This window comes from Dromiciops gliroides, chromosome 1 (assembly GCF_019393635.1).
Source record: "Dromiciops gliroides isolate mDroGli1 chromosome 1, mDroGli1.pri, whole genome shotgun sequence".
Classification (NCBI taxonomy): Eukaryota; Metazoa; Chordata; class Mammalia; order Microbiotheria; family Microbiotheriidae; genus Dromiciops; species Dromiciops gliroides.
This window is the reverse complement of record NC_057861.1, coordinates 703,821,797-703,849,132: the sequence shown is the minus strand read 5'-3', so window position 1 is coordinate 703,849,132 and position 27,336 is coordinate 703,821,797. Positions and strand designations below refer to the sequence as shown.

At 47.6% G+C, this 27,336-nt stretch overlaps 1 protein-coding gene across 4 annotated transcripts; it reads left to right on the top strand.

Annotated features, from left to right (window-relative positions):
• The first annotated feature begins 769 nt into the window (after window positions 1–769).
• On the top strand, window positions 770–27,136 carry KLF15 (Kruppel like factor 15). Of its 4 annotated transcripts, none has more exons than XM_043991942.1 (3): window positions 770–1,095; window positions 9,569–10,659; window positions 25,634–27,136. In XM_043991942.1, exons 2-3 carry the CDS (start codon window positions 9,635–9,637, stop codon window positions 25,803–25,805), a joined length of 1,197 nt encoding a protein of 398 aa, XP_043847877.1. In that variant the 5' UTR covers window positions 770–1,095; window positions 9,569–9,634; the 3' UTR covers window positions 25,806–27,136. The 4 variants fall into 4 exon arrangements, with proteins under 4 accessions (XP_043847877.1, XP_043848024.1, XP_043847796.1 ...); XM_043992089.1 differs by lacking the exon at window positions 770–1,095 and adding an exon at window positions 5,062–5,433; XM_043991861.1 differs by lacking the exon at window positions 770–1,095 and adding an exon at window positions 5,062–5,583.
• The last annotated feature ends 200 nt before the right edge of the window (window positions 27,137–27,336 follow it).

The following is a 27,336-nucleotide window of genomic DNA, read 5'->3' as shown; positions in this document are numbered from 1 at the left end:
CAGATGAGATAATTATAAAGCCCTTAGCACAGCACTTGGAACACAGTAGGCGCTTGATAAATCTTTATTGATTGATTGCCGTTCATCAAGATATAGGTTGTAACTGGACTGATACTCTTGAAATCCTCCCATTCCACCCGAGGTGTCGGGGCTGCAGGAGAGGCAGGGAACTAGTAAGATCCATAGGATGCTGACCCGTGCTTAGCTCCGCGGGTGGCCGAGACTGGGCCAGGAGCCGCCAGGCTCACGCGCGCGCACCCCCAGACCCACGTGCACGCGCGTCCTCCATCCTCAGCTTTCCGTGGGGCTCATTCACGCTTCTGAGCAGAGCCAAATCCCACGCGACCGCTTGGCTCTCCCAGCTCCGGCAGAGGTTCCCAGGCCAAAAGTGTGCGTGGCCTCGCTGAGCCCCGGGAGCCTCGGCTCCTCCACCACCCCGGAGCACCAGAGGCGCAGGGACGCCGAGAGGACGGAGGGGCCGGGAGCAGGACGAAAGCGCGAGCGCGCGGGGCCGCCCAGCTCGGGCACTGACGCCTGGCCCGCGGGCCGGCCCCCTCCCGGCGGCGGCGGCCAATGGGCCGGCTCGCTGGGGCCGAGCCTCCTCCAAGCCTTCCCCTGCGTTCCCAGGGCTAGCCTCCCCGCGGTCATGTGACGGCCATATAGTACTACTCTCGCTCGGCTAAAGGACACATCAGCAGCGCCGGCTGCTGCCCTTGCACGGCCGCCCGCCTCCTCGGCCGCCCGCCCGCCTGCCTCTCGGGCCGCCCGCCTGCCCGCCTGCCCGCCTGCCCGCCTGCCTCTCTGCGCCCCGCCCGAGCGAGCCTGCTCGCTCTCGTTCAAGGACACCGGGCCCGGCTCTGCTCGGCTCTCCCGCAAAGTTGCTCATTTCATAACCCTTAGGCGGGATTGGTTTTCTGTTTTTTCCCCTTTTGGGGGGGGGGGTGGTGTGTTGTTTTTTTCCATCCAAAAAGGAGCTCCCGCGGATTTGGAATTGGATTGGTGGACCCCCCTTTTTTGGGGTGCATCCCCTCCCTGCGCTAAGCTCCAATTTGACTTCTCTAATTCCTTAAAATTCTCCCGGTGCGGAAAGTTCAGGTAAGATGTTTTTTTTGGGGGGGGGGACAAGGGGAGAGGGTGGGATCATATTGGGGAGACGGACATCGGATGGGGGGGCAAGGAAGCGAGGGGAATATTAATGGGACCTGCTTAATTGGAGGGTATATGCGTGCGGGAACCAGCTGGGACGTGTGGCCCCAGAAATCGAATGTCCGCGTGAATCTGTATTTCTGTCTACGTGTGTACATTAGCTTCTGGGTCTACGTGTTGGTGTGTCCTTGTGTGTTTGCCTTTACGTGTTTGTGTGACTGAGTGTGTCTACATGTTTGTGTGTCTTTGCATGTGTCTGTTATGTGTTTGTGTCACTAGCTCGGCGTGTGTGTCCGTTACGTGTTTGTGTGCCCCTGTGTGTCTGCGTGTCTCCGTTACGTGTTTGTGTGCCCGAGTGTGTCTGCGTGTCTCTGTTACGGGTATGTGTGCCAGTGTGTCTTTCCGTGAGCTTGTGCCTCTCTTTGGGTGACGTGTTGGAGTGGGGTTCCTGGTCTCTGTGTCCCTGGGCTGGTGGTCTAGGTCTCGATCTCCGCTGGTGGGTAGATGAGGGTAGGAGCCAACCCGAGGGGGCTTAGCCCTGGAGGTCGGTCTGATCCTCGGGACCAGCCGAACCGAGCTAACGACGCTTTCCGTGGGAAGTAGCCGACGTTTTTACAGCCATATGGGCCCGGGGCGGGGAAGGAAGATGGCCTTTGAGCTCCGGCCGGTCGGCCCTCCCGGAGGTGGGCTTTTGGCGTAAACAAGCCAGGCAAGGCCAAGCGCCTGCCTACCGGGACTCCCGGCCACTGTCCTGGCCCAGCTGAGGTTTGGGGGCCGGGCCGGGGCCAGGTGCCTCACCTCCCTAGCAGACCGAGCCCTCTAGTCAGTCGGGGCTGGGAGATTGGGTGCCCGCAGCCTGGGCAAGAAAGGGGGCGCTGCGCAGGAATGCGGCCCTTAGCTGTTTGTGTGTCCAGGTTGCGGGGATGGGGATGGGTGCGCTGGGGGCCAGATGGCAGCGACTCGAGGGATCCAAGTGCCCAGCTCCTAGGGTCGGTGTTCTGGGTGCAGACCGGGGCGAAGGAGGAGCAACTAGAGGAACCCGCTTTTAGTCGGGGGGGGGGGAAGGGAGGGGAACCCTTCACACTAAACTTCTCCAGATGGCAGGTTGGCAGGCGGCCCGCGGATTGGAATCGTGGGGTTGCGGGAACGCCGCAGCTGGGTTGTTTTGGAGAGAAGGGGTCGGGGAACTGGGGGCTGGAGGCGAAAGAGTCAGTGGGTGCAGGTCGCCTCGCGTGTGCTTGGCTAGCTGTTTTGGTTCTGTTGACAGGAGAAGCGGAGAGAGGCAGGGTTACTGTCGGTCATCCTCAGCTCTTTGGGATCAAGGAAAAAAAAGAAGAGGGTGGAAGGAAGGGGGGGGGGGGCTGGACACAGCAACAGCCAGCATTTGGTTATGCGCCATCTCGATCGGAACCATTCAGAGCTTCGGGCCCAGCGCTGAACAAGGTGTAATTGACACATACCGTAGACATTTCGAGATGTTTATTCAGGGAGTGGGAAAGGGAAAAACACACTCACACTCACACACACACACACGCACACACACACACAGCCCTCAGGTGCTCTGTAGCAACCTTTAAAAATAACTCGTGTCTCAGTGGCTGAGAAACGCAGTCCCCCCCTTCCCCCTCCCCCCCTTTTCCCCCTCCTCCTCTCTCCCATGCCTTGAATCGCGGGGCACATTCTGTGCGAGACCCATTCAGGCCCGGGACATTAGCATAGAAATGCCTGGAGCCGCCTTGTGCTCTGTGGCTGAATGCCTGGGGGCCCCAGCGAATGCTGGGGGCAAAGGGAACGGGCATTCATCTTGCATAATGACTCCGGAGCAGGATCTGTCCCAGAGTGTTTCCAACCCTACTGACAAACAAGAGGTGGCGAAGTTCAAAGGGAGCCCAGAGCTGTTGAGCCCCTCCCTTCTCTGCCTCCAAATCTTCCTCTCTTTCCCAGACCCTAGCGAATGGGGATCCCGGGGCCCTGACAAGCCCGGCAAGAAGCCTGAACACCTCCCCCCGCCCCCCCCCCCCCAGCCCCCTGTGGATTAGGAACCCAACACTAGCCTGACCCTGCCTTCCCCTCCAGCCCTCATCGTAGAGGGCTGAAATGGATTTCTTCTTAAAATGCAGCTTCTAAGAAGACCGGTCATGTCATGCCTTCTGAACGCAGGCACGATTTGGTGAAGTCCCCAGGAAGGAAGTGCCGCCTGTGTTTTGGACCGGCTGGGATGTATGGGTATTAATGAAATTCTACCCCCCCCCCAAAAAAAATAAATCAGGGGGAAAAGGGCTTATTTACAGTTGTGGAGGACTTCTGATTACTCAAGAAGCCAGGCAGCAGGCCAGTTTTCTGAAGGGTGAGATGTTGCTGAAATGTAGGTGCTAATGCTGTGTGTGGGACCTACCGTGCTTTTTGGCATCTGGGACCAAAGTTGATTAGAGACTCTTATTTTGTAAGGAAATCAGACTTCTTCCTCCCCCCTCTCCACGCTGAATTTTCCTATGAACCTAATGGTAAGCTTTTGGCCTGAGCTACTTTTGATTATAAATTCCACCTTCCATACAGGTCCTGTGGCTTAACATCTACCGCATCCTCTCCCACCCCCACCCCCATAATCGTGTCTTGCCTGAAGGAACCATTAGGGAAAGTTTGGGGATTATGCCTTGGATAGGAAAGAAGCTGTGGTTCCTGAAAAAAGGAAGGGGCCCAAATGCCCAGAGACCTGGGTTTGCAAGCCTAGGCTTTGCTGTGGGCAAGCAACCTCTCTGAAGCTGTTTTCTCCTCTGTAGAATGGAGCACTGAACTAGAGAATCAGTAGGAGCTCTTCCCTGGAGGGATATGTCGTAACTCCCCTACCTGTCTTCTGGCACAAACTCCAAGCTCTAACAGTTGAATCTAAGAAAGTAATTTGTATTTCCTTTTAAATATGAAGGAAAGTCTCCCACCTCCTAATTGATTTCCCTTTCCTTTAGTCTCTCTCCCTCCCCCGTGATACAATCCTGCATTTTGTGACACCACCTTGATCTGCGATTTCCCTTTTCAGCTTGGCATTCCCCCATTCGCAAACTGACCATTGGTCCCCACTGCCTCAGACCGGAACTTTTTAGGCTGGTATCCAAGGTCTCATCTGTCCCTCCAGAGTTGTCTTTGATTATTCTTGTTGCCTTCCTTGGGCAATGTCTTCTCTGCTCCTCCTATTGAGTCCTACAAGGCCCAGTTCAAATCTCACTTTCTTAGGGAATACATAAAGGTTAAATTAGATGCATTTTGTGAATTCCCTTTAGGCTCAGTGATTTTGGGTTAAGTGACTTGTCCAAGGTCACACAGAAAGTTCATGTCCTGACCTTAGTGGTGAGGACTAAAACTTAGTTGTCCTGGCTCTCATTCTATAACTCATTTAACTATTGAGCTTCTCTTCTAGTGAAGAGTAAATAGTTTTCTCTTCTGGTTTACCCAATGGCAGTTGGTCTTTACAATGCATATATAACATTTGGTCATGTTATGTCATATGTTATTTACTTTCTTAAGTAATAAGTCATAAGTCATGGATCAACAGCAGGATGGTACCTCATGGGCATCTTTTCATTTTACAGATCAGGAAACTGAGGCTCAGACAAGTTTCTGTCTCCCGGCCTTTGCTTTGGAATACTCAGGCACATCATCTCCCCTTCTTGGCTTCCCTGACTTCGTTCAAGACTCAGCACAAAATCCCCACTCCTACAATATGCCCTTTTCCACCCTCCAGCCACTAGTGCCATCCTTCCATAATACCTTCTATCTGTTCAGTTGTTTTTCAGTTGTGTCCAACTGTTCATGACCCCATTTGGTTTTGTTTTGTTTTTTTGGTAAAGATACTGGAGTGGTTTTGCCATTTACTTCTCCAGCTCATTTCACAGATGAGGAAACTGAGGCAAACAGGGTGAAGTGACCTGCCCAGGGTTGTACAGCTAGTAAGTGTCTGGTCTCAGATTTGAATTCAGGTCTTCCTGATTCCAGGCCCAGCACTCTATCCATATTGCCACCTAGCTGCCCACCTTCTATCGACTCTGTATATAGATTGTATATGCCTCATTATTACAATGCCTGTTCTTTAAGGACGGAGACACTTTTTAACTTTCCTTCTAACAATTGTTCATTGATAGATTGCCCAAGATCACAAAGGTAAGTGAATTTTCGAGGTAGGATTTGAATCCAGGTCTTCAAGGCCAGTGCCCTTCTACTCTACTGTGAAGATGACTATCTCCTCTCTTCTCTCTCATACCATCTGATGTTCATGACCAGCCAAGCACTTAGTAGGTAAATGATAATTGAATTTCAGGAAAGTTGTTGTTAGTCCTCATTTCATTCTTCCTACATGTTCAAGTGTTCCTAGTACTGCCAATGAGCCCACAAGCTTCATGGACACAAGAGATTGATCTACTATCATGGGTGACCTGCTGTTCAAAGGTATTAGGAACATGGATGGGATTAAGAACCAGATGAAATTGTAGAGATCATCTAGTCCCACCTCATTATTTTTCAGAGAAAGAAACTCAGGCCAAGATAGGTAAATCAGCTTGATTGGGAAGTTGAAGGCAGGCTTTCCAATCCAAGCTTACTTTACTCCACTTGCCCAGGGGCCAACAAGAAGGCTAATTGTTTCCTTTTCAATGTTTATCATTAGCTTTTGTTTCTATACCAATCTTTATTTGCAAAGGGCCCATCTCATTTTAAAAGATTGATTAAAAGAATATGTTTTCAACCCAGAGATAGCTGTGCCCACTGGGCCACACAGTATTTTATGAGGTCGGGACCTTAAAATGTGACAGCGGTCCAGTGTGGTGGCATTACCTAGAGACTGGGATAGAGCCCAAGGACAGTATAACAAGAAAGTTCTCCGAAGGACTCTCTACTTTCCAACTCCCATTTCTGTGAGCATTCGCAGACCTCAAAACAAAACAAAACAACTCTCAAATTTTGTTGAGCCTTTTTGTTTTTAAAGCCTGTGTATTGTTTCCATCTGCGAACTGATTAAATTTTTCTTGGGCCCCAACATCTCATTTGGGCCAATGTCAGGGTTTTGTCATTTGAGCCAACATCAGGGTTTTGTGGAGAGAGGCAGAGCCATTCAAGTAATTTGTTGAATTTGTGGGTCCTTCTTGAGTAGTAGAGACTCCTTAGGCCCTGGGATGCAGTACCTGGGTTCAAATCCCATCACTTAGCATGTCACAGATCAATGGAAAGAATGCTCCTTTTGAAGTCTGAGGCAATTTCTACCCTCCCCCTTACCATGTGTATGACCTTGAGTAAATCACCTTACCCACTGGGCCTCAGTTTCCTCCTTTGAATATGTGTGTGTGTGTGTGTGTGTGTGGTGTGTGTGGTGTGTGTGTGTGGGGGGGTGTTGGACTAGATGATCTTTAAGTTCCCGATTTCCATCCATGGGTCCTGTTGTTTGAGTAAATGATCTCTGTCTACTTCTAAACCCTCTCAGTACTCCTTTGTGCTCAGTCCTGTCTCTTTTCTAGGTGTGTTAGAGATTTGGGGGTTAACCCACACCAGAATCAGCCCTGTGCATCAGATTCTTATTAGTCTACTTTTTTAAGTTGAGACTGGTTGTAGTGGTGCCTGGGGAGGTCCGTATCAACCAACCCATTGTCCGGATGAGCAAACTGAGATGAAGGGAGTTTAAGGGCCTTGCCTGTATCAGTAATCATAATATTAATAATAATCATCACAATAACAGAAAGGTTGGGAATCTAGAATGATAGAATGTCTGATATAGAAGGGACCCTAGAGGCCATTTGGCTATTCTTCAGACCGGTAAACTAAGTCAGGGCATGACTTTTCCCACAGTCATGCAGCTCATTAGTGGCAGAACCAATCTTGGAAATCCAATTTCCAATACCCGAAGGATAGATGAGATTGGATGGGCAAAATGATTAAGAAAGAGCAGTGTGGCATAGCTATTGGTGTAGCAGCTTGGATGTTGACCTGTCCTGTGTGTCACCCCTGAGGAAGTAGTTCCCTAAACCTGTATCTGTAAAGCGGAGGTGATAATCCTTGCCATGCCTACTCTATGGGGCAATCACAAGAAGAGGGCTCTGCAGACTTGAATGCCCTACATCCACGATAGTTGTAATGAGAGGCATGGGGACATATTGGAAAGTAGACTGCATCTGGCCTCAGAGATCCTGAGTTTGAAGTCTATCCCAGCTGTGAGCCTGGTGACCTTGGGCAATTCTGGTTAAACTTTCTAGGCCTCAGTTTCCACATGCGTCAAATGAGAGATTTGCCCTGGGTGAATCGGAAGCTAGGATTCTATGAACACAGCCACTCATTTTAGCTCTTCATTCCACTCATCTAAAATTAGACTATGTGCCATGACTATGGTGGGTTTGAATGAAATGATGTCTGTGGTCCCTTCCGGTGCTGGCATTCTGTGGTTCCAACCCCGTTCTCCAAACTCTTAACAGTTTATGTTCTAAGGTCCTCCCTGGCTCTGGCAATCTGGGATTTGGGGACTTTCTTTGTAAATTGGAGGACATTGGCTTTGAAGAGGAACAGGATGCCAGGAAGGCCTGACCTGGGTTCCTATAAGTGAGAAGTAGCCCCAGATTCCATTCTGGACATATTTCATATTGGTCATGAGGGTTGCCACCAAGATGCTTACAAATACTTTTGAGTTGTCCTGGGGCAGGGGCTGGGGCTGGGTGGGGGTGGGGGTGGGGAAGGTGACTTGCTTCTATCTCACCGAGAGATAAAGTCTAGAGACCTGATGGCACCTCAGATAATTCTAACAAGTGACACTTTGATAGCTCTTTAGGTTTTAGAAATCACTGTCCTTATAGTAGTCCTATTAGATTGTACAAGTATCATCACCCTCGTTTTAAGGAGGAGACTAGAGATGGGAAGTGACTTACCCAAGGTCCCCCAGTTATTCAGTATTGAAACTCAAGTCTAAGTCTTTTGAATCCTGGTTCAGGGGTGTTCCCACTATTTGTGGGCCTAAATCTTCCATCCTTCTCCTTTGGAAACAGCTCATTAGGATGCTTGTTATGACTGATGAAGGAGGCTTTGTCACTTTCCATTGTACAGTACAAATTTCATGTGTGTGGAGCCAAAGGCGGGTAACCTTAGAAGCTTTGGACACAGATGAAATGCATTCCCCTTTCCCCATCACCCCTCCCCACCCCCATTCTAGTCTTGATAAACAAGACAGCTGCAATACTTTTGAAGGGGCAAAGTTCCTCTGAGAAGTAGCACTTCTGACCAAGCTGGTTATTGTTGACTCTATATAGAGTGGAGAAAAGCCAACCCTGTGTCAGGCCACTAGCAAAATGGCTGTCAGTGGGAGGGATTATGGCCCTGATCAATAGTGGACTATTATAGGATAGCAGAATGCTCACAGAGGGTTGGAATGAGAAGGGACCTTAGAGATCATTCAGTGCCACTTTTTTCTATTTATTGGTATCATGGACCTCATCGGCCTGTGGACCTCTTCTCAGAATGTTTTTAAATACATAAAAGAAAATACAGAAGACTACAAAGGAAATCAATTTTAGGGAAATGCAGCTACTGAAATACATGTATAAAACGTGAGTTTACCCATCCAGGTTAAGAGCCCCTGAATTCCAGTCCAGCCTTCTTATTCTGCAGAAGGGGTATGTGTGGTCCAGAGAAAGAGCTTCGTTTAAGATTAGTGACCTTCCTGGGAGTAGAACCTAGGCTTCTTCACTCTCTCTATTTTACATTAATTCCCATTGGAAAGGTGCCTCATTTGTGAGGTTGGGGCCAGCTCCCAAATCCATCCTTTGTTTTTTATTTTTTTTTAAAATTTTTTTCTGTGGGGCAATGAGGATTAAGTGACTTGCCCAGGGTCACACAGCTAGTGTCAAGTGTCTGAGGTCGGATTCGAACTCAGATCCTCCTGAATCCAAGGCCAGTGCTTTATCCACTGCATCACCTAGCTGCCGCAAATCCATCCTTTTTACTTCCATGTTGAGGATACTGTGAAGATTCCTGCATTCCCTTGGGCTGGCCTTGCAGGCATGGAATCTAAGCTCTCTGTGATCCTAGGTCAGATAGAATAGGGTCTACCAGGATGTACCTTTCCCCCAGACATTTTGTGTGACAGTATATTCTGCATATTCATTGTACCTTTCCCCTTTCCCGGAGAATTCTGGGAAGGAGCTGTTGTCTGCAGCCCAACCGGCACAGAGTTGTGAAATGCTTTTGGAAAGGGCTCTTTTGCAAACAGGTGGTGCAATCTTGGAAAATGCTTAGGCAGACACAATCCGGCAGTGATAGAGCTTTGGTTGAGCATGGGGCAATGTTTGAACTCCCAGCCTGCCTCCTCCTCCTCCTCCTCCCCCCCTCCCCCCAGGGCTTGCCTGAGGAAGCACTTAGAACTGCAGCCTGACTTCTCTGCCTCTTTGTCTCTTCTCTGCAGGTTTCCATCTGGCCTTGGGACCTCTTGGTATATGCTGGTGGGCATCTAGGAAGCATTGCTCTAGGGATGGTGGATCACTTGCTCCCGGTGGGGGAGTCTTTCTCAACCACCAAGTTCCCCATTGGTTACCTGGGGGACATGCCGGCTGGCGGGCGGGCGTACCACATGCTGCCCTCCCCGCTGTCAGAAGATGATAGCGACTCTTCCAGCTTCTGCTCCTGCTCCAGCCCTGACTCGCAGGTGCTCGGCTCCAGCTATGGGAGCACATCAAGCCTCGAGGGCCAGGACAGCATCTTAGACTACCTGCTATCCCAGGCCACGCTGGGGGGCAGCCCCGTGGCCTGGTGGGACTGGCGGCGGTGCCAGCCCATGGTGAAGGAGGAGCATTTCCGGTTCCCCGACCCAGAAGACATGGGGCTGTTCCAGCCCACCTTGGAGGAGATCGAAGAGTTCCTAGAGGAAAATATGGAGCTGGAGCTCAAGGAAGGGCCTGAGAATGGGACCAAGGACCTTCGGGTTTGTAACCAGCTCTCTTCTGGGCAGCATAAAGACCACATCTTGCCTGGGGGCGGCTTGAAAGAAAGTAAAGCCCCCCAGTCTGGCAGCTCCGCGGAAGGGGCCCACGGTTCCAATAGTCCAGCGGCCACAGAGGGCGGATTCCCTGTCATCCTGCAGATCCAGCCCATGCAGATCAAACAAGAGGCAAGCACGGGCCCCAGTTCTCCAGGCCAGAACCCAGACAACATCAAAATCGCCCAGCTACTCGTCAACATCCAGGGGCAAACCTTTGCGCTGGTGCCACAGATTGTCCAGTCCTCCAACTTGAACTTGCCTTCCAAGTTTGTACGCATCGCCCCAGTCCCCATCGCGGCCAAGCCCATTGGGCCCGGTGGCATGGTGCCGGGCCCCGCAGGGATCCTGGTAGGCCAGAAGTTTCCAAAGAACCCAGCAGCGGAACTCATTAAAATGCACAAATGTACTTTTCCTGGCTGTACCAAGATGTATACCAAGAGTAGTCACCTAAAGGCCCATCTACGGAGACACACGGGCGAGAAGCCTTTTGCATGCACATGGCCTGGGTGTGGTTGGAGGTCAGTATCCTGGGGTGGTGTGAATGCCACGGCCTATGGTGTGGTGGGCCTGTTATTCCAGTCCAGTTAGGGCCTACCAGACAAGGGCTGTGCTTTCTCCAAAAATAGAACATTCCCCATTGGTTTTAATCAAATCCCTTTCTCCAAAAGAGAAGGGTAGAGCATTGAGGGGAGAATCTCAAAGCCAAGTGGGACCACCCTCTAGCAGTTGGCACAAGGCACATTGGAGCTATGGCTCTCTGTGTGTCTGTGTGCTTGTGCCACACCAATTTCCGAAGCAAGAAACCAACTGGTTTTGTTTCCTAATGACTAAGTGAGGCTTGCCGTGGCTTGCCGTGTGTGTGTGTGTGTGTGTGTGTGTGTGTGTGTGTGTGTGTGTGTTCACTTTGGTCTCATTGCAGCAGGAGTGTTTGCACTGTGGAGAACTAAGGTGGACACCTTAGGGAACTGGGCAATGGGCAAGGAGTTGTCCAAGTTGTGGCCAGGATATATCTGGGATCCCCAGGCATTGTTGGAAAAGGGGCAAAGTTCATCAGTTAGTCAACTGATCAGAGAAATATTTACTGAGTGCCTACTGTGTGCAAGGTCCTGGCCTGTACTCTGGGGGGTGGTGGGAAGGATCAGGAACAGACTGGGGGAGGGGTACAGAGATCAATGAGATATAGCTCCTTCCCTTCAGGAATCTAGTAGAGGAGAGATAACAAGATGACCAAGAATACAAGGCAACACAAAGTTTAAAGACTCAGTTGTTGAACCAGTGCAGTAGATTCATCAACTGTTAGATCTGGAAGGGACCACGTACTTCTCATTCAACTCCCCCATTTTACAGATGAAGAAACTCGAGGCCAAAGGAATGTGACTTGCCCAAGGTCACATAATTAAATAGCAGAGCCAAGACTCAAACTCTAGCCTGATGATTCCAAATCTGATGCTTTTTTTTTTTTTTTGCTAGAGTTTTAACTCCATTATTTTACAGAGGAGGAAACAAATCCTGAGGTAGAAAAAAAAAAGTATAAGGTCACCCTGGAAAGTAATGGCCTGGCTGGGCCTATATGCCAAAGGTCATGATTAGCATAGATCCTGAGTGCATTAGGAATTCAGAGGATGGAGAGGTCAGAAGGTCATAGAGAATGGGAAGGGGTGTTAGAAGTCATCTAGTCTAACCCCTCATTTTTTCAGGTAGACGAGGAAACCAATCCCCAGAGAGGTTAGGTGATTCACCTAAGGTTAGCAAATATTAGAGGCAGGATTTGAATCCAAGTCTTCTCCCCCCTGAGCCAATGCTCTTCACACTGGACTTGCTGCTTGTAAATCCCTATGGGCTGGGCTAATCAAGGAAGGCTTTTTGGAAGAGTTGGAAGCAGGTTGAGTGGATTTTCTCTGGGTATTCTCCTTGTCCCAGAGAGAAGGTCACTGGGTCTCAGGAATTCAAGAGTTGTACTGAATGGCCTCCGAGGTCTTTTCTAATTCCAAACCTCTTTCATCAAACTCCCCAGTGTGTCCACAGGTAGTAAGGTAGGCCACGCCTTGCCATGCTGGAATCAGTCAGCATGCTGGAACAGGACCATGGCTGGGAGGGGACTGAACTTTTTACAGGGAGAAACACCAAAGAAATGCCAAGCATACCTAACGGCTTAGAATAATTTAGCCAAACATCCCTTCATTTTACAGAATAGGAAACTGAGGTCTGGAAAAGGGAAGAGAAGTTCCCAGTAGTATAGCCAGCACTAGAGCTTGGCTGTCTTCAGACCTATTTCAGACATCAGCCTTAATCATGCCAGCCAGGGCCACGAGCCAGGCCCACCCCAACCTGACTCGGCAGCAGCCAGGTTTCCCGACTTGGAGTATCGTGGGGTCTCTCTTGGTGGTTGGGCTTGGAAGAACTTGGTGATTGTGTGCTGAGGAGGCAGAAGTATTTTTCCCACCCTCCAGACACAAGCATTCCCAGGGTTCTCAGCCCACTAGTAGCCTCAGGCAGAGCAAGCTCTGAACAGCTCCCAAATCTTCCAGAAAAAGAAAAAAAAAAGCCTTTTTACCTTTTCCAGAAGTTAATCATCCTCTCCAGGACTTCACAGGCACCGTGCAATCCCAAAGCCCATGTTCCTTCCCACTCTAGGTCATGCCATAGGAATTTCTAGCCTGTAAGAGCTAGAAAGAGCTTTCCAGGCTCTTGCTCTGGGATGTGTGTGTGTGTGTGTGTGTGTGTGTGTATTTGGGATGGGGGATATAAATAATTTTTTCTTTGTTAAGGACACACTTGTCCTTCAAGTTCTTAGAAATAGTAACCCTCTGGGGTCCTCAATGGAATTTGTGGTAGTGTTGAGCCCTAGGGTAGAATGGGATGTGTATATGCGTGTGTGTGTGTGTGTGTGTGTGTGCCTGCTAAATTGTCCAAAGTCAAAAACATCCACTCCCTCCCTGATGGGTAATAAACCTCTAGAGCCTGCCCTGAGGGAGAACACTTATGCTGAAATGAAGAGTCAGCCCCATTCCATTTAGGGCACACAGTTGGCCCAGAGAGGTGGAACTTTTAAAAAACAACGTCTTTGATTATAAAGGCCCGTTCTGAATGATTACACTTACCCATGACCTTCTGCCACTTCCCTGTAAGCTACTGGTTTAGCAGAGATCAGGAATGGCCATTTTCCAAATTCCCTGGGGACAGAATTTGAGAGAGTTGGGAGACAAATCTCTGATGATCTGGCACACCCCGCTGCCTCCCCTCCCCCTTCTCTTCCCCCAGTGTGGGGGTGAGTATGTTCCAGGGATATAAATCCCATGTTTCCAGTCTAATCCTGGAATGGGCTGAGCTAGAAGGGAACTTTGAGATCTTCTGGTTCTGGCACATCTTTACTAGGTAGGAAAACAGGTGTAGAGAGTGGAAGTGATCTATCTTAAGGTCACACAGTTTGTCAGTGGCAGAGTTGCAACTAGAATCTAGGCCTTCTGCTTATTGTCCTATTACCACCCTTCAACCCCAAGTTAGGCCTCCCTCCTGTAGCAAGGCAACAAAGAGCAATGAACCCTGTGAGGGTAGTTGTGTGCCCTGTTCCTACCTTGATCTTTTGCGGGGGAGGATCTAGATTATAGATATAAGACCCCTCGTAGGCAATTTAGTCCAAATCTTTCATTTTGTCAGTAAGGAAACAGCCCCAGAGAGGTTATGCGACTTGTACAGAGAGTAAGGGGTCTAGCCGAGATTTGAACCCAGGTCCTGACTCCCAATTCAAGACTCTACTGCACCACTTTCTTAAGCATCCTCACCTTGTAGGAACTATTTGTGTTCAAATGTCTCCTTTTGAATCCCTGTTTTTACTCTGGCTTCAGATCTGACAACAAGGGTTTGGGATTTGGCAGAACCAGCTTTGTCCCTACAGTCAGATGGCTCCAGTGACATGTTAATACTTACTAATTTGAATTAGTGGTCACTTGGAAAGGTGCTTATTGCTCATAGGAATTTGACCTGTGTTTAGGGTACCCTGCCACCAGGTGGTGCCTTGGTCATGACCTCATGATCCAAGGAACCCAATTGTTTCTTCTAGGAATGGTTAACTCAGAGATATGGATTAGTGTGTCTTTTTTGTTTGTTTGTTTGTTGTGGGGCAATGGGGGTTAACTGGCTTGCCCAAGGTCACACAGCTAGTAAGTGTCAAGTGTCTGAGGTCGGATTTGAACTCAGGTAGGTCCTCCTGAATCCAGGGCCGGTGCTTTATCCCCTGCGCCACCTAGCTGCCCCCAGTGTGTCTTTTATATAAGTTTGAGCTATGACTATAAAAACAGAGGTGAAAAGGAACTACTTTACCACAAATCCTCGAGGTCAAGCAGGAAAGTGGAGTCCATAGAAGCAAAATTTAACCCTACTTTCAGAAGAAATCATCTGCCATTGGTAGTATCTAATGATAATAACAACTAATATTTTTATAACCCTTTATGGTGCACTTTTCTTGTGTTTTTTGTTTTTTTTTCTCACTATACTCTTTGGGGTGAGGTAGGCATTAGCTTCATTTTATAGTTAAGGAAACCAAGTCTCAGAAAGGTGAAGTGGCTTCTCTAAAATGGCCCAGCCTTGACCCTAAATCTTCAGATTCCAAATCTAGGGCTCTGTCCACTACATGACTTTTGCCTGAGGGAACGTGGCCACGAGCCCAGTGTGGTTGGATCCTACAGCTTCTTCTTTCTGAGGAATGCTGGATAGTAAAGTTTCTGCTGCCAGTGTGAAGTGGAAGATTGAGGCACTTGTCAAGATTATTTTCACAGAGCTATTACTTAGGAAAGAATTGTTTTCAGCCTTCCCTGGCTTGACAATTGTGACGTGGGCAATCAGCACCAAGGTGAAATTCATCATCAGACCTAGGACCAGAACAATCCCTGGTCTAACCCTGGCTATCTGTGGGCAAGCGGCAAAACCTTTAGGCCTCAGTGTCCTCATTTATAAAATAAGGAGGTTATCTTAGCTATTCTTTCTGACCCTTTCTAGCTCTGTGGTATGCTGTAAGTTAAAGGGGACAGATTAAGGAAACCCCTTTTTTATAGCTAGAACTGTCCAGAAATAGAATAGATCTCTTTGTGAAGAAGCAAGTTTCCCTTCATTGCTCAGGCAGAGCCAGATGGCGCCACATTGGGGATACCATAACCAGATTCCTATATTAGAGGTCAGGACTGCTGGTGTTTCTTCCCTTGCCCTGTGATATAGAACTCTCTCCCTCTTTTTGGGGGGGGGTGAGGCAATTGGGGTTAAGTGACTTGCCCAGGGTCACACAGCTAATAAGTGTCAAGTGTCTGAGGTCAGATTTGAACTCAGGTCCTTCTGAATCCAGGGCCAGTGCTTTATCCACTGGGCCATCTAGCTGCCCCGACTATAGAACTCTTTATTAAAACACCCAAACCCCACCCCATCAACACATCACTCCAGTGGAGGCTGGGACTGCCAAGAGGGATGTTGGAACATTTGTTTGGTAGGATTGTAAAACTCAGTTAGAGTTGGAAGGGACTTTAAAAGATCATCCAGTCCAGCCTCTTTGTTTTCACACGAGGAAACTGAGGCTCAAAGAAGGAAGTGTCACATCCAGGTCAATGGCAATAATGGAACCACAGAGTTTCTGACCCCGCCTCACTTCTTTGCTACCCTACTCCCTAAAGCATAAGTTTCTTTTCTCCTTTCTTTCTTTCTTTCTTTCTCTCTTTCTTTCTTTCTTTCTTTCTCTCTTTCTTTCTTTCTTTCTTTCTTTCTTTCTTTCTTTCTTTCTTTCTTTCTTTCTTTCTTTCTTTCCTTCTTTCTTTCTTTCTTTCTTTCATGAGGCAATTGGGGTTAAGTGACTTGCCCAGGGTCACACAGCTAGTAAGCTTCAAGTGTCTGAGGCCAGATTTGAACTCAAGTCCTCCTGACTCCAGGGCCGGTGGTGCTCTATCCACTGCACCACCTAGCTGCTCCAGTATAAGCTTCTTTTCACAGCATAATAGGGGTTGTTATTTTCTTTTCTTTTTTTTTTTTTGGTGGGAATGAGAATAGGATTGACTGTAAAATTCCTGAAATATTCATGACTCAGAATAAAGTTATCCATGAAACCAGAGGCAGGATAATGGAGCTTAAAATGTTTCTCCCAGTCATGAATCACGGTGCTTTGCATGCTACAATTAGGAAGGAGTGACATTTTCCCATCCTAAAATGACAAGGTGATGTAGCAAAAGCACCAAATTTGGGTTCAGGATGCCTGACTTGGAATCTCAATTACGTCACTTAATGGCCGTGTCACTTTGGGTGTCCCTTTCCCTATATCAGGCCTCGGTTTTCTCATTTGTAAGACAGTCTTTGGGTTCTCTTCCAGCTCTGTAATTCAGTGCTCTGAGGGCTTATCTAGTTGGGACACTCTGTGTTCTGGGTTAGATTCTCATGATCTTTCTGTCCTGGGGATTTTGTATTTCAAAGCTCCTCCGTTAAGCTCTAACATCATAGGATACTTTGATTTTATTATCCAGCCTATCCAAGGAGTCAGAAAATCATAGAGGCTGGCTCTGACTTTATAACTAGCCAGAATGATCAGCAGTCTTCTTCCGTAACTTCTAGTACCTACTCACTAGCTCACTAGAGTAAGAATTTCTTTGTTCTCTAGCAAAATGCAAACCCCACTGGGTGTCATAGGGACAATCAGCATTTATTAATCACCTACTGTGTGCCAAGGCCTGGGCTAGGTGCTAAGGATACAGGTGCAAAGAATGAAAGTCTATACTCATAATCAGTTTCCATAGAACTGAAAGGGACATCAGCAACCATCTAACCAGTGGTGATTAACCTGAGACTCAGGAATTTGTTAAAATGTTTTAATAATGATTTCATTATAATTGATTTCCTTTCTAATCCTATGCATTTTATTTTGTGCACTTAAAAACATTGTTCTGAGGAGGGACCTCTAGGCTTTCCCAGATTGTCAAAGAGGACCCTGAAACACAAAGGTTAAGGTTAAAAAATGAGCAAGACAATATTTTGAGTTTACTTAGGAGGAAATAGTTCAAGAGAAAAGGACACCACACAGTCACATAGCTCGGAAGTGGCTACTCAGTGACTCAAACTCGAGTCCTTTGGTCCTACATCCATCACTGTCTCCCCTGTACTTTCTCTTCCCTGGTTCCTTCTTCTGAATGAGTTTGTGGTATTCTCTTCTGGAAGTACATCTGAATAGGGGGCAATGGCATGCTTCGTGGGGTAGGTGATGGGAAATGAGGAGGTGTCAGTGAAAGGGGCACCAAAGAAAACCAATGTCCATTTCACAATTCTGTTGTGGGGGTGACTTCTCAAAGATCTCAAAAGAATCCCTGAAATTTTCAAAGCCCTTTCATACCTGGGTTCCCACTGGATCTCCACCACATCCCCAAGAGAAAGACGAGGGACAGATCGTTACCCCTATTGGACAGGGGAAAAGACTGAGGTCTTAAGAAAGGGGGTGACTTTGATGAGGTTCTATAGAAGGTAGATAACAGCACTGGGTCTAGAGGGACTCAGATGGCCTGCCTCCCTCGTAGCTGGGCCTCTTCCCACTATAATGTGCAGCCAAAATGAAATAACAGTATTTAGAGATACGAGGATCCTTCGAGATCCTCTGGAGGTACGGGAAGTAGGACTCCTGGGACCATCCAGAGACAGGCTCAGGAAAGCTGAGGGGGCTGAGAAGAGGTTTTCATGTCAGACCCTTCTGTGACACAGAATCAGGAAGACCTTGAGGCTCTCTGCTTCCCTCTGGTACTGAGGACAGCATCCATAGGATGGTGCGAGGTCATCTGGCCTCTGCCCAGTCAGCTTGAGTGCTGGTGAGCTGTTGGGCGTCTATTGCTGGACAAAGGATGGTTACCAGCCTCCCCTTTCTGTTGAGCTGAAATCTGCCTCCCCTTCTCCCCATTGGTGGTAGTTTGGCCCTCTGCAGCCATTCACACTAAATTAATTCCTTCTTCCAGCCCTGCAGCTTTTTGAAGATAGCCATTCTGCCTCTGTGCCCCTGCCCTTCTCACTGGGTTTCTATCTCAATCATAGTTTTTTCCCCTTTTCAGGTTAAACATTCCCAGGTCCCTGAACTGAGTATGTTTATAAATACACATGTGTGTATATGTATGTATATGCACACACATGTATATACACATACGTGTGCATGTGTATATATGTGTATACACACATATATGTGTGTGTGTATATGTGTATATAAAGAACCTTCTGGAAACTGTGCTATAATACAACAAAGGGACCCAAATGCCAGAAATATCAGACCAATAAACCAGAGATTTGGGGGCCCTTTTTCAATCCTTTAAATCATACCCAGTGGGTAACTGCCAACTTCCTCTATAACTATGGCCGATGCTGCTGCTGAATAATGCTAGCGGCTCATATTTATGTAGCCCTTTATAATGTAGCAATAATATAACACTGAAGGTGTGCAAGATACTTTATTTCTTTTGCCATTTGATATATAAAAAGAATAAAGCTAGGTAGCATAGTAGCTAAAATGATGGATTTGGTCAGGAAGACCTGAGTTTGACATCTTCCTTAGGTCTTGTGTGACCCTCAGGAAATCACTTAACTTCTCCCTGCCTCAGTTTCTCCATCTGTAAAATGAATATAACCATAGCACCCACCTCACAGGCTCCATGTAGGGATCAGATCAAATGATATATGTAAAGTGCTTTGTAAACCTTAAAAGTGTTCTATAAATATTAGCCATCATCATCATCATTGTGTGGTTGAGCCTGTGAGGATAAGGTGTGTCAGTCACTGTGTCCCAGGCAATGGGAATAGGTTTGTGCTGAGCCGGCCATACTCCTTGATCTTTCCTGAACATGGGGGTAGATCCGTTCTAGTCTGTCACCCCTTCTTGTGAATGGGTCTCCCTAGGCCTCCAGTAAATGAGGTCCTTTTAGAATCAGTGGCACAAGTTTGTTAGATGACCAGTTGGGATCTGCTATGAGCTGAGGTGGTGAACAGGGAGGCCAAAGCCCCCTGGCTCACCTCTCCATGATCTTGGCCTCATCAGTGCCGTGCTTTGACTGCTTGTCCAACCTGCCACAGGTAGAGTTGGGTCCCTAAAGTGATATCAAGGCAGATGAAAGCCATTCCAATCTTTGCTTCCCCTTGCCTCTAATCTCGCTTTAGAAAATGCAGGTATGCTAGATGTGGGCATATTTTTACTTCTAAAGAGCAAAAAGGAACTTGGAGTAAAGCGTCCAGCTCCAGGTCAGGAAATGACCCCTAAGAATCTGGTTCATAAGCAGAGGAGAGTGTCCAAGAGGACACTTGAAAGAGTTAAAAGATCCCAGGGGGGGAGGGTTTAGCCTGTATAGAATCTGGGTGTCTGTGTGTGTGTTTGGGGGTGGGCCGGGGGATGGCTGTCATGTAGTATCTGAAGGGTGGCCATGTGGAAGAAGGTCTATCCAGGCTTGTTCTGTGTGACTCCACAGGGCTGAACCAAAACTGATGGGAGAGAGGAGTGGGAGTTACAGGGAGGCAGATTTCAGATTAGCTGTAAGGAAGAGCTGTCCAGCAATGGTATGGAATGACTCATAGGGACACAGGGGCATAGATCTGGAGTCATAAGGGACCTGGGAGGTCATTTAGTCCAACCCCTTCATTTTATAGGAAATTGACATCCAGTGACTTACCCAAGGTCACACAATTGGTAACAGAGCTAAGACTTAATCCTACACCCCTTTTGATAGTCCTGAAAGATCAATCATGGATCTAGAAGAGACCTTATATATCATCTACTCTGACCCTTTCATTGTATGGATAAGGAAATTCAGAACTCAAGGTCACACAGGTAGCAAATGTCAGAGGTAGGATTTGAACCCAGAATTGACTCCAGCTCCATTGCTCTTTCCACTGACCCACTTGGGAGACAGTGAACTAACTCCCCATGGTTGGAAGCAATTGAGCAGAAGCTAGGTGACCACCCAGCAGAGGCAGTATAGAAAGGGCTCCTTTACTGGCTGGGGCTGGGATTAACTGACCAACCTGGCCTGTAACCTAAGGTCATGTGAGTCAGCAGAATAAACATCTGGATATATTAATGCAGTGTATCATTAAGGTCTAGAAATTGATACCTGGGATACCTGTCAGGTAGAGGGGTTTACTGAGATAAAGTGAGATTACCAAGATTAAGAAGGAAAAGATTAAATCTGTGTCCTGGATCAGGCCTGCCTCTCCCAGCACGTGAACTTCTTTAAAGAGACAGGATTTGGTCCATGCTGGTGAACAGTCAGTCAGTTTAGGCTTCCTATCGCTTTGGTGCCTGCCCTCTGTGGCCTGGCCCTAAGAAATGGTTATCGGCTCTCTGTACCCTCTCCTGGATGTGGGGGCAGGTGTGGTCTAGTCTGTTACCCCGTCTTGTGATGGGCCTCCCTAGGTCACTGATAATTTTTTTTTTTGTGAGGCAATTGGGGTTAAGTGACTTGCCCAGGGTCACACAGCTAGTAAGCGTCAAGTATCTGAGGCCGGATTTGAACTCAGGTACTCCTGACTCCAGGGCCGGTACTCTATCCACCGTGCCACCTAGCTGCCCCACTGATAAATCTTAATATATTTTAAATAGCATCACCAGGCTAATTTTCTTCCAACACCTTTTTCCTTGTGTCACTCCCCTTCTCAAGGATACTTCAGTGACCTCTTTTGCCCATGTGGCTGAGGGGACAATGATTGAGATTTCCCCTTAAAAAGTTACTGAGAGCTTGGTGTCATTGGTCAGGGAGAGGGTGGCAATTTGGGAGAGTGGAGTGGAGGGAAAACTTGATTTGGCGCTGAGGCCCAAGTTCAAATCCTGATCCTGCCATGAATGTTTGCTGTGTGACATTGGGAAATCCTACTGGCTTCCCTGGGTTTTGGCAGTGTCAAGATTTGGAGTAAACAAAAGCTCTCTACAGACACGAGGGACCCTCATCCCAGGGACATAGCACTGTGTCAGCATCCCTAGGGATAGCCTACCTATTCTACCCCTTTCAAAGCTGAATCTTCACATCTTGTTGTGTTGCAACCAATGTGTTCTACCGTGTAGCCAGAACACAGACAGTTGTGCCTGAATACAGGAATGTCCTCCCCAGCCCCACTCCTCACCACATGTACAGCATCCTAGACAGGTATCTGTCTGCCTTTGCTCAATAAAGAGCTCACACCTCCCAAGGAGGCCCTTTCTTTTGTTGGATGCTCTTATGCTTTCCATAAACTAAGTGAAAATCAGCCTCACTGCTTGTCCCTCCACTGACCTTATTCTGCCCTTTGGTGGTAAGAAGCAGATGTTGGCTCCTGGGGTGCCAGGATGGCGCTTCTGGTGTTCGAGGACAATCATGATGTTGCCCCTGGTTCCTTGGCCATATCGTACACAGTTCCTAGTCTTAGCAACCTTTTCTGGTCTTGGGGACATTCACCTGCATGAAGCTGTGATACTTTAGCTTCTGGTCCCCTGAATCATCTCATTCATCTTCGTCCCTGAGATCACTCCACATTTGTACCCACATCAGCTAGATTCTTCATTCCCTAGATAAGTTTACAAGAGGAGATCCCGTTTTTCTCTTGTGTTAGTGGAAAGAAAGTAGATCTCCTCTTAGATCTGGCCCTCATTGTAGCTGTGTGATCTTGGACTTGACATCCCTGGCCTCAGTTTCCTATCTCTTAAATCAAGAGGATAGGATTGGGTTATTTCAAAGGCTTCCTTCAGCACGGACCCTCATTCTGGGCTCCTAGACTTATCACCATATCAAGTGGTCCATCTGAGAAAGACTTAGGGAGTCTGTGGTGGTAGATGATGAATGAAAAGGAGATCTCCTGCCCCTCCAATCCCTCCTGGATACCACTACCAGATTTATCTTCTCTCCTACCTTTCCTCACCCCCAAACCTTTGATAGCTACCCATTTATTTTGAAATATTAAGGCCTCTCCCTAATTCATCTTTCCTGCTATTCCCCCTCATAGACCCCTGGCCTTCATTGATCTGAACTCTGCCCATCCTTCAAGGCCTAGTTTGTATTGCACCCCCTCTCAGAAGCCTTCTTTGACTACGTTAGTGTTCATTGATCTCTCCATTCTATGGGCCTCTTCTAACAGCTACTGTCTACACTGTTCAGAATTCAGACTGTAGTGGCACGACTGGGGGAATTCTCTGATTGTTAAACATCTAACCTCTTTGATGGAAAGGACTGTGTCTTCTCCTTCAAAATGTGCCTGGCCTGGAGTAAGAATTCTGGGATCTGAATCCCAGCTCCTTCTTACTTAGCTGTGTGACCCCGGACAAAACACTTGAGAATATAAACAACCCCTTGCTTTTTTTTTTTTTTAGCACTTGACTGATCTCAAAGTGTTTCCATAGCCCATTATCTCATTTGATCTTTGCAACCTTCCTTTGGCCAGGCATGGCAGGGATCAGCTCACCCATTTTGAAGAGGAGAAAACTGAGCATTGAAGTCACTTGACCAAGGTCATAGTTAGTGGGGGGTGATGGGATTTAAATCCAGGTCTCACATTCTTTCCACTGTACCTTGTTTTGTCCCTTGATTCAGGAATGCCCAGCTTTCTCCTAGCCCCACATGTTGGCTTTAAGGAATTGTCCTTTTGTCCACAAGCAACATGCCTCAGGTTTTATTTCCGTGGCCTCAGTAAGCCGATCTGCCCCAGGGGCTCTGGGGAACAGTGTTGCAAAATTCTTGCCTCTCCACTAAGACCTTGGTTATGAGACCCAGTGTATTTTTAACATATTAACTCACACTTCTTCCATGGCTCAAGTAACACACACATTTCAGCCATGTGACACCCCTACGGGCCCAACAGGGATCTTTTCTAAAGAGAGGAACAACATTTGTTTGGCCTTGCCCTCCATCCTTCTTTTGTATCCCAAGCAATCTATTTAGGGCTTCTCTGAGTAGGTGCCGGTGTGCTATGAGACCCAGAGAAAAGTTTGGGAATCAAGGTTGGAACATTGCCTGCTTATTCCAGCCAGCCAGAATTGGACATTTCCAAACTCAGTTTCACTTCTCCTATTCAAGCAAGACAAACTTTGGCCTGGGGAGGTAGGAGATCCAAGTTGTAATTCCAACTCTGCTACTACATTAATTCTTTTTTCTTCTTCTTTTAGGGGAAATGAGGGTTAAGTGACTTGCCCAGGGTCACACAGCTAGTGTCAAGTGTCTGAGGTCAAATTTGAACTCAGGTCCTCCTGAATCCAGGGCCGCTGCTTTATCTACTGTGCCACCTAGCTGCCCCCACATGCTCTGTTCTTAGAGCTCTCCCAGCTCCCACATTCCGTTCTCTTGGTGCCCTTTTCAGTTCTAATACTCTGTGTTCTAAGAACCCTTGTGTCTCTGATGTTCTTTGTTCTAAAGACCCTTTTGACTTCAACATTCTGCTTTCCAAAGTCCCTTTCAGCACTAACATGCCATGTTCTAAGGTCTAATTCAATCCCAGGATTCATTGGTCTTTGGTTCTTAGTCTGTTTCCAACATTCTATCTTCTAAGAGCCCTTCCATCACTATTGTTCCTTTTTCTCAGTGCTTAGCCCATAGTCAGTGCTTCAGCAAATGTTTTTTCATCCATTCAGAGCCTATGTTCCAAGGTCCCTTCTGATTTGTCATTCAGCAGTCAACATACCTTAGGAATAAGCTAGAGTGGTCAAGAAAGACGTCTTGAGAAGCTATGTGATCCCAATTCCTGGACATTGTCTAGACTTCCAGTCTAGAATGGGGGCTTGCTATCAGTAGGGTTATTACTCTCTGCTTTCTCCTCTCCTCTTAATAGCTGATTCACTTCCAGAATGGGCATCTGAAGTTCCCATGGCTGAGAGTGGAGGAGAATCAAGTTTATGGGGCATGAGGGAGAATGACCAGGACCCATCTGAAATCTTTTTAGGCAGCTCCTGGTCCGCATTGGATGGCTGGAGTTTGGGATGAGGAGAAGATGGGGCAGAAATGATGGGGAGAGACTTTCTAGGCTCAGAGGCCACATTAACAAAGACTTCTTAGGTACTGCTCAGGGATCAGAGCACATTACTTTCCTCATGCTGGAAATGATGTTTTTGGCATTGTTTTGTTTGTTTGTGCTATGCTTGGTCACACAATCTCTGGTGTCTTTCCTTCCAAGCTGGCTTCTGAAGTTGGTGTCTGTTTACTCTTCTTAGTAAACAGTGTGTCCTTCCCAAATGGAATGAGTCCACTCAGAGGGAAATCTCTCTGAAAAGTCTACCCTCAGATGTCTTAGGTGTGAATTAAACCCATTGTTCAACTTGCAAGGAGTGGTTTTGTTCACCAAGCCCATGTCCCTACCTATTCTGTGCCCAAATTTAGAAAAATAGCCACAACTTTGCTCATTGGGTTGCTTTGGGTAAACAAGTGAGAGAGAGAGAGGATTTTGGATACCTGGTCCACCATTCTGGACAAAATCAGACACCCAGCCCTTTCAGCAGAACAAACCTCCCAGGTTTATTAACTCTTTGGCTCTCAGGCTTAATAAGGAAATAAAAATGTCGGCTGGTCTCTTCTTGGGATTGTTCTATGAGTGCAACTAAGCTCTGACATAGGGAGGTACAAGGGAGGCGTCTCTGTGGATAGGTCTGCAGGAAGACCGCAGTGTTGGGTTCAGCAAGAGAAAGGAAAGGGCTGAGGGAAAACTCCTGGAAGCAATAGGGTTGGAGCTGGGCCTGGAAGGATGGGTAAAACTTCAACTGGGGGGAAAGGCCTAAGGAATGGCATAATGCATATTTGGGGTGTATCAAGTTATCTTGCTTCCTGGAATATGGGGGCAGGGGGCATAAAGAGGAGTAATATAAAATTAGGCCAGATCCTGAAGGGCCCTGTATGCCAAGCTAAGGAATTCAGACTCGATTTTCCAGCAGGCGAAGATCCAACAAGGTTTTTTGAGTAAGGGAGTGGCACAGGGTATCCAGGACACATGCTGCAAAATGTCAAGTTGGTATCCTCAGCCATATCTAATCATTTTCCATGGTTAGGAAAGAGGCTCTTACTTCTCAGTTCCACCCTCCTCAAAAGGAGAACAAGATCTGCCACGCCAGCCTCCCAGAGACATTGGGGCCCAGGGCAGCTGGAAGACCCCTGGACCCATGGATAGTGTTGTTTCCTGTCCAAGTGGGATGACCTGAAAGAAAAAGAGAGGCAGGCTCTTCAGCCAGCCCATCTTGTGTCACCTCCTATGCCAGGAGAGTTGGGAGCATTAGTCTAATTAGACAGTGAAATATAGGGGGGAGCATTAGCGAGAAGAGCGAGAAGAGCGCAAGACCAGGAGGTGAGATAACGCGCAGCCTTCTGCCCCTTGTCACTAACTCACTGTCGGAGCCTGGGCATCCCTCATCCATCTCCTTGAGCCTCAGTTTCGTTGTCTGGGATGCAGAGGGAGGGAGGAGTGGAGGAGCTCCAAGGCCCCCTCCCGGCCCCGCACTATCGTTGTGTGAGCTCCTGAGCCGACCGATTCTAACCACTCGCTTCTTTTCCCATACATGGGCAGATTTTCCCGGTCGGACGAACTCTCTCGACATAGACGCTCCCATTCGGGTGTGAAGCCGTATCAGTGTCCCGTCTGTGAGAAGAAGTTTGCCCGGAGTGACCACTTGTCCAAGCATATCAAGGTGCATCGCTTCCCTCGGAGCAACCGCTCTGTGCGCTCCTCTGCGAACTGACCTGCCTCCCCCTGCCCTCTCCTCCCACCTCTTGGGCCGAGAACAGCTGACTCCGGCACTTTGTTCACCGTTTTTTATAGCGATAATTTATTTGTCTCCATAACAGGGAACGCTGTTATCTGACACCACCACACATGAATGTTTGTGTCCTCCAAATGGAATTTGAGAATGAAACTTTTCTGCGGTTATTATTTTTATGCCTGCTCTTCTCCCCCCTTCCCCCTCCCCCTTTCATGTCTTTGCTGCCGCTTCTTCCCTCGGAAATTACAGTGTTTTATTTTAAGCTGTTTTCTTCAGCACAAGGAAAATTTATGGGCTCCTTGTAGCTAGTTAATTACAGTTCTGGCATGCCTGTGGGCTTTGCTCATAAACAGGGCTATTCATTGTGAGTTTTTATTAAGCTGGGCCTATTTGTCCAGTTTGGATATAGCAAATTCCTTTTGGAAAACGAAAACAAGTCCTTTGTGTCCCTATGGTCACTGCCAAGGGCTCTGGTGGGGGAGGGGGGAATGGAAGGAGGTTTTCAGAAACCCCTATTTCTTCTTATGGGCCTGTGCTTGATCGGTCCTGATTCAGGAAGCTTTAAAAGAAAGAAAGAAAGAAAAGTTTAGATTTCAGCTGTTTCCCTCCATCTGGAACTGACAAGTGATATTTCCAAAGGATGCATCCCATAGAAGCCCAGAATTCAGGAAGGAATCAGTGAAAGTAGGTCAAAGGTCATTTCTTTCATATCTCATTGGTGATCATGAATTCTGGGCTGGAAGAGACCCTAACAGCCTTCTAGGCCATCCCCCACTTCCCACCCCCATTTTACAGATGAGGAAGTAGTCCAGCAAAGGTGAAGTAACTCATGCATGGTCACACTGGGAATAAATGTCTAAGACAGGATTTGAACACAGGTCCTACTGAAGTCCAGCCCTTTGCCCTCTGCCCCACACTGCCTCTACCATGCAGAGGCTATCTTTCCTGCTTTCTGTCGATTTTTGTTTTTGAGGGGGCCAGTCCCCTAGCCTGGTCTGCAGCCCAATAGAGTACATAGTATTGAGATACCTGGAATATGTTTGTAGGGGAAGGTGGTATGGGTGCTCACAGGCCACCTCCATCCTAAAGAGGAAGTTCTCCAGGTCAGCTGCACGATGGGTAGAGCAGAACCTGGCTTTTTGTGATGCTCTCTTATAGTCCCAGCAGCCCCCTGAATCTCAGTGGGTAAGAAGAAAACGTAAAAACATAAATGAATAAATAAAACAAATCATTGTAGATTCCTGTTGGTGGGTGCTTATCATGCAAGCCTGTGTGGGTATATGTGTATGTGTTAGAGAGAGAGAGAGAGAGAGAGAGAGAGAGAGAGAGATGGAATGTTTGTCTTAATGTAAGAAACAGTAGAATCAAATAGAACTCAGTAGTCAGAGAAAATGGGATGGGGGCTATCTGTACTAAGACGCTGCTGTTCAGAGATAACCATCAGTTGGCTTTCTTTCATCTCTCTGTATCCCGGACAAATCCCAAGTAAAACACTGCGATCTTAGCGTTA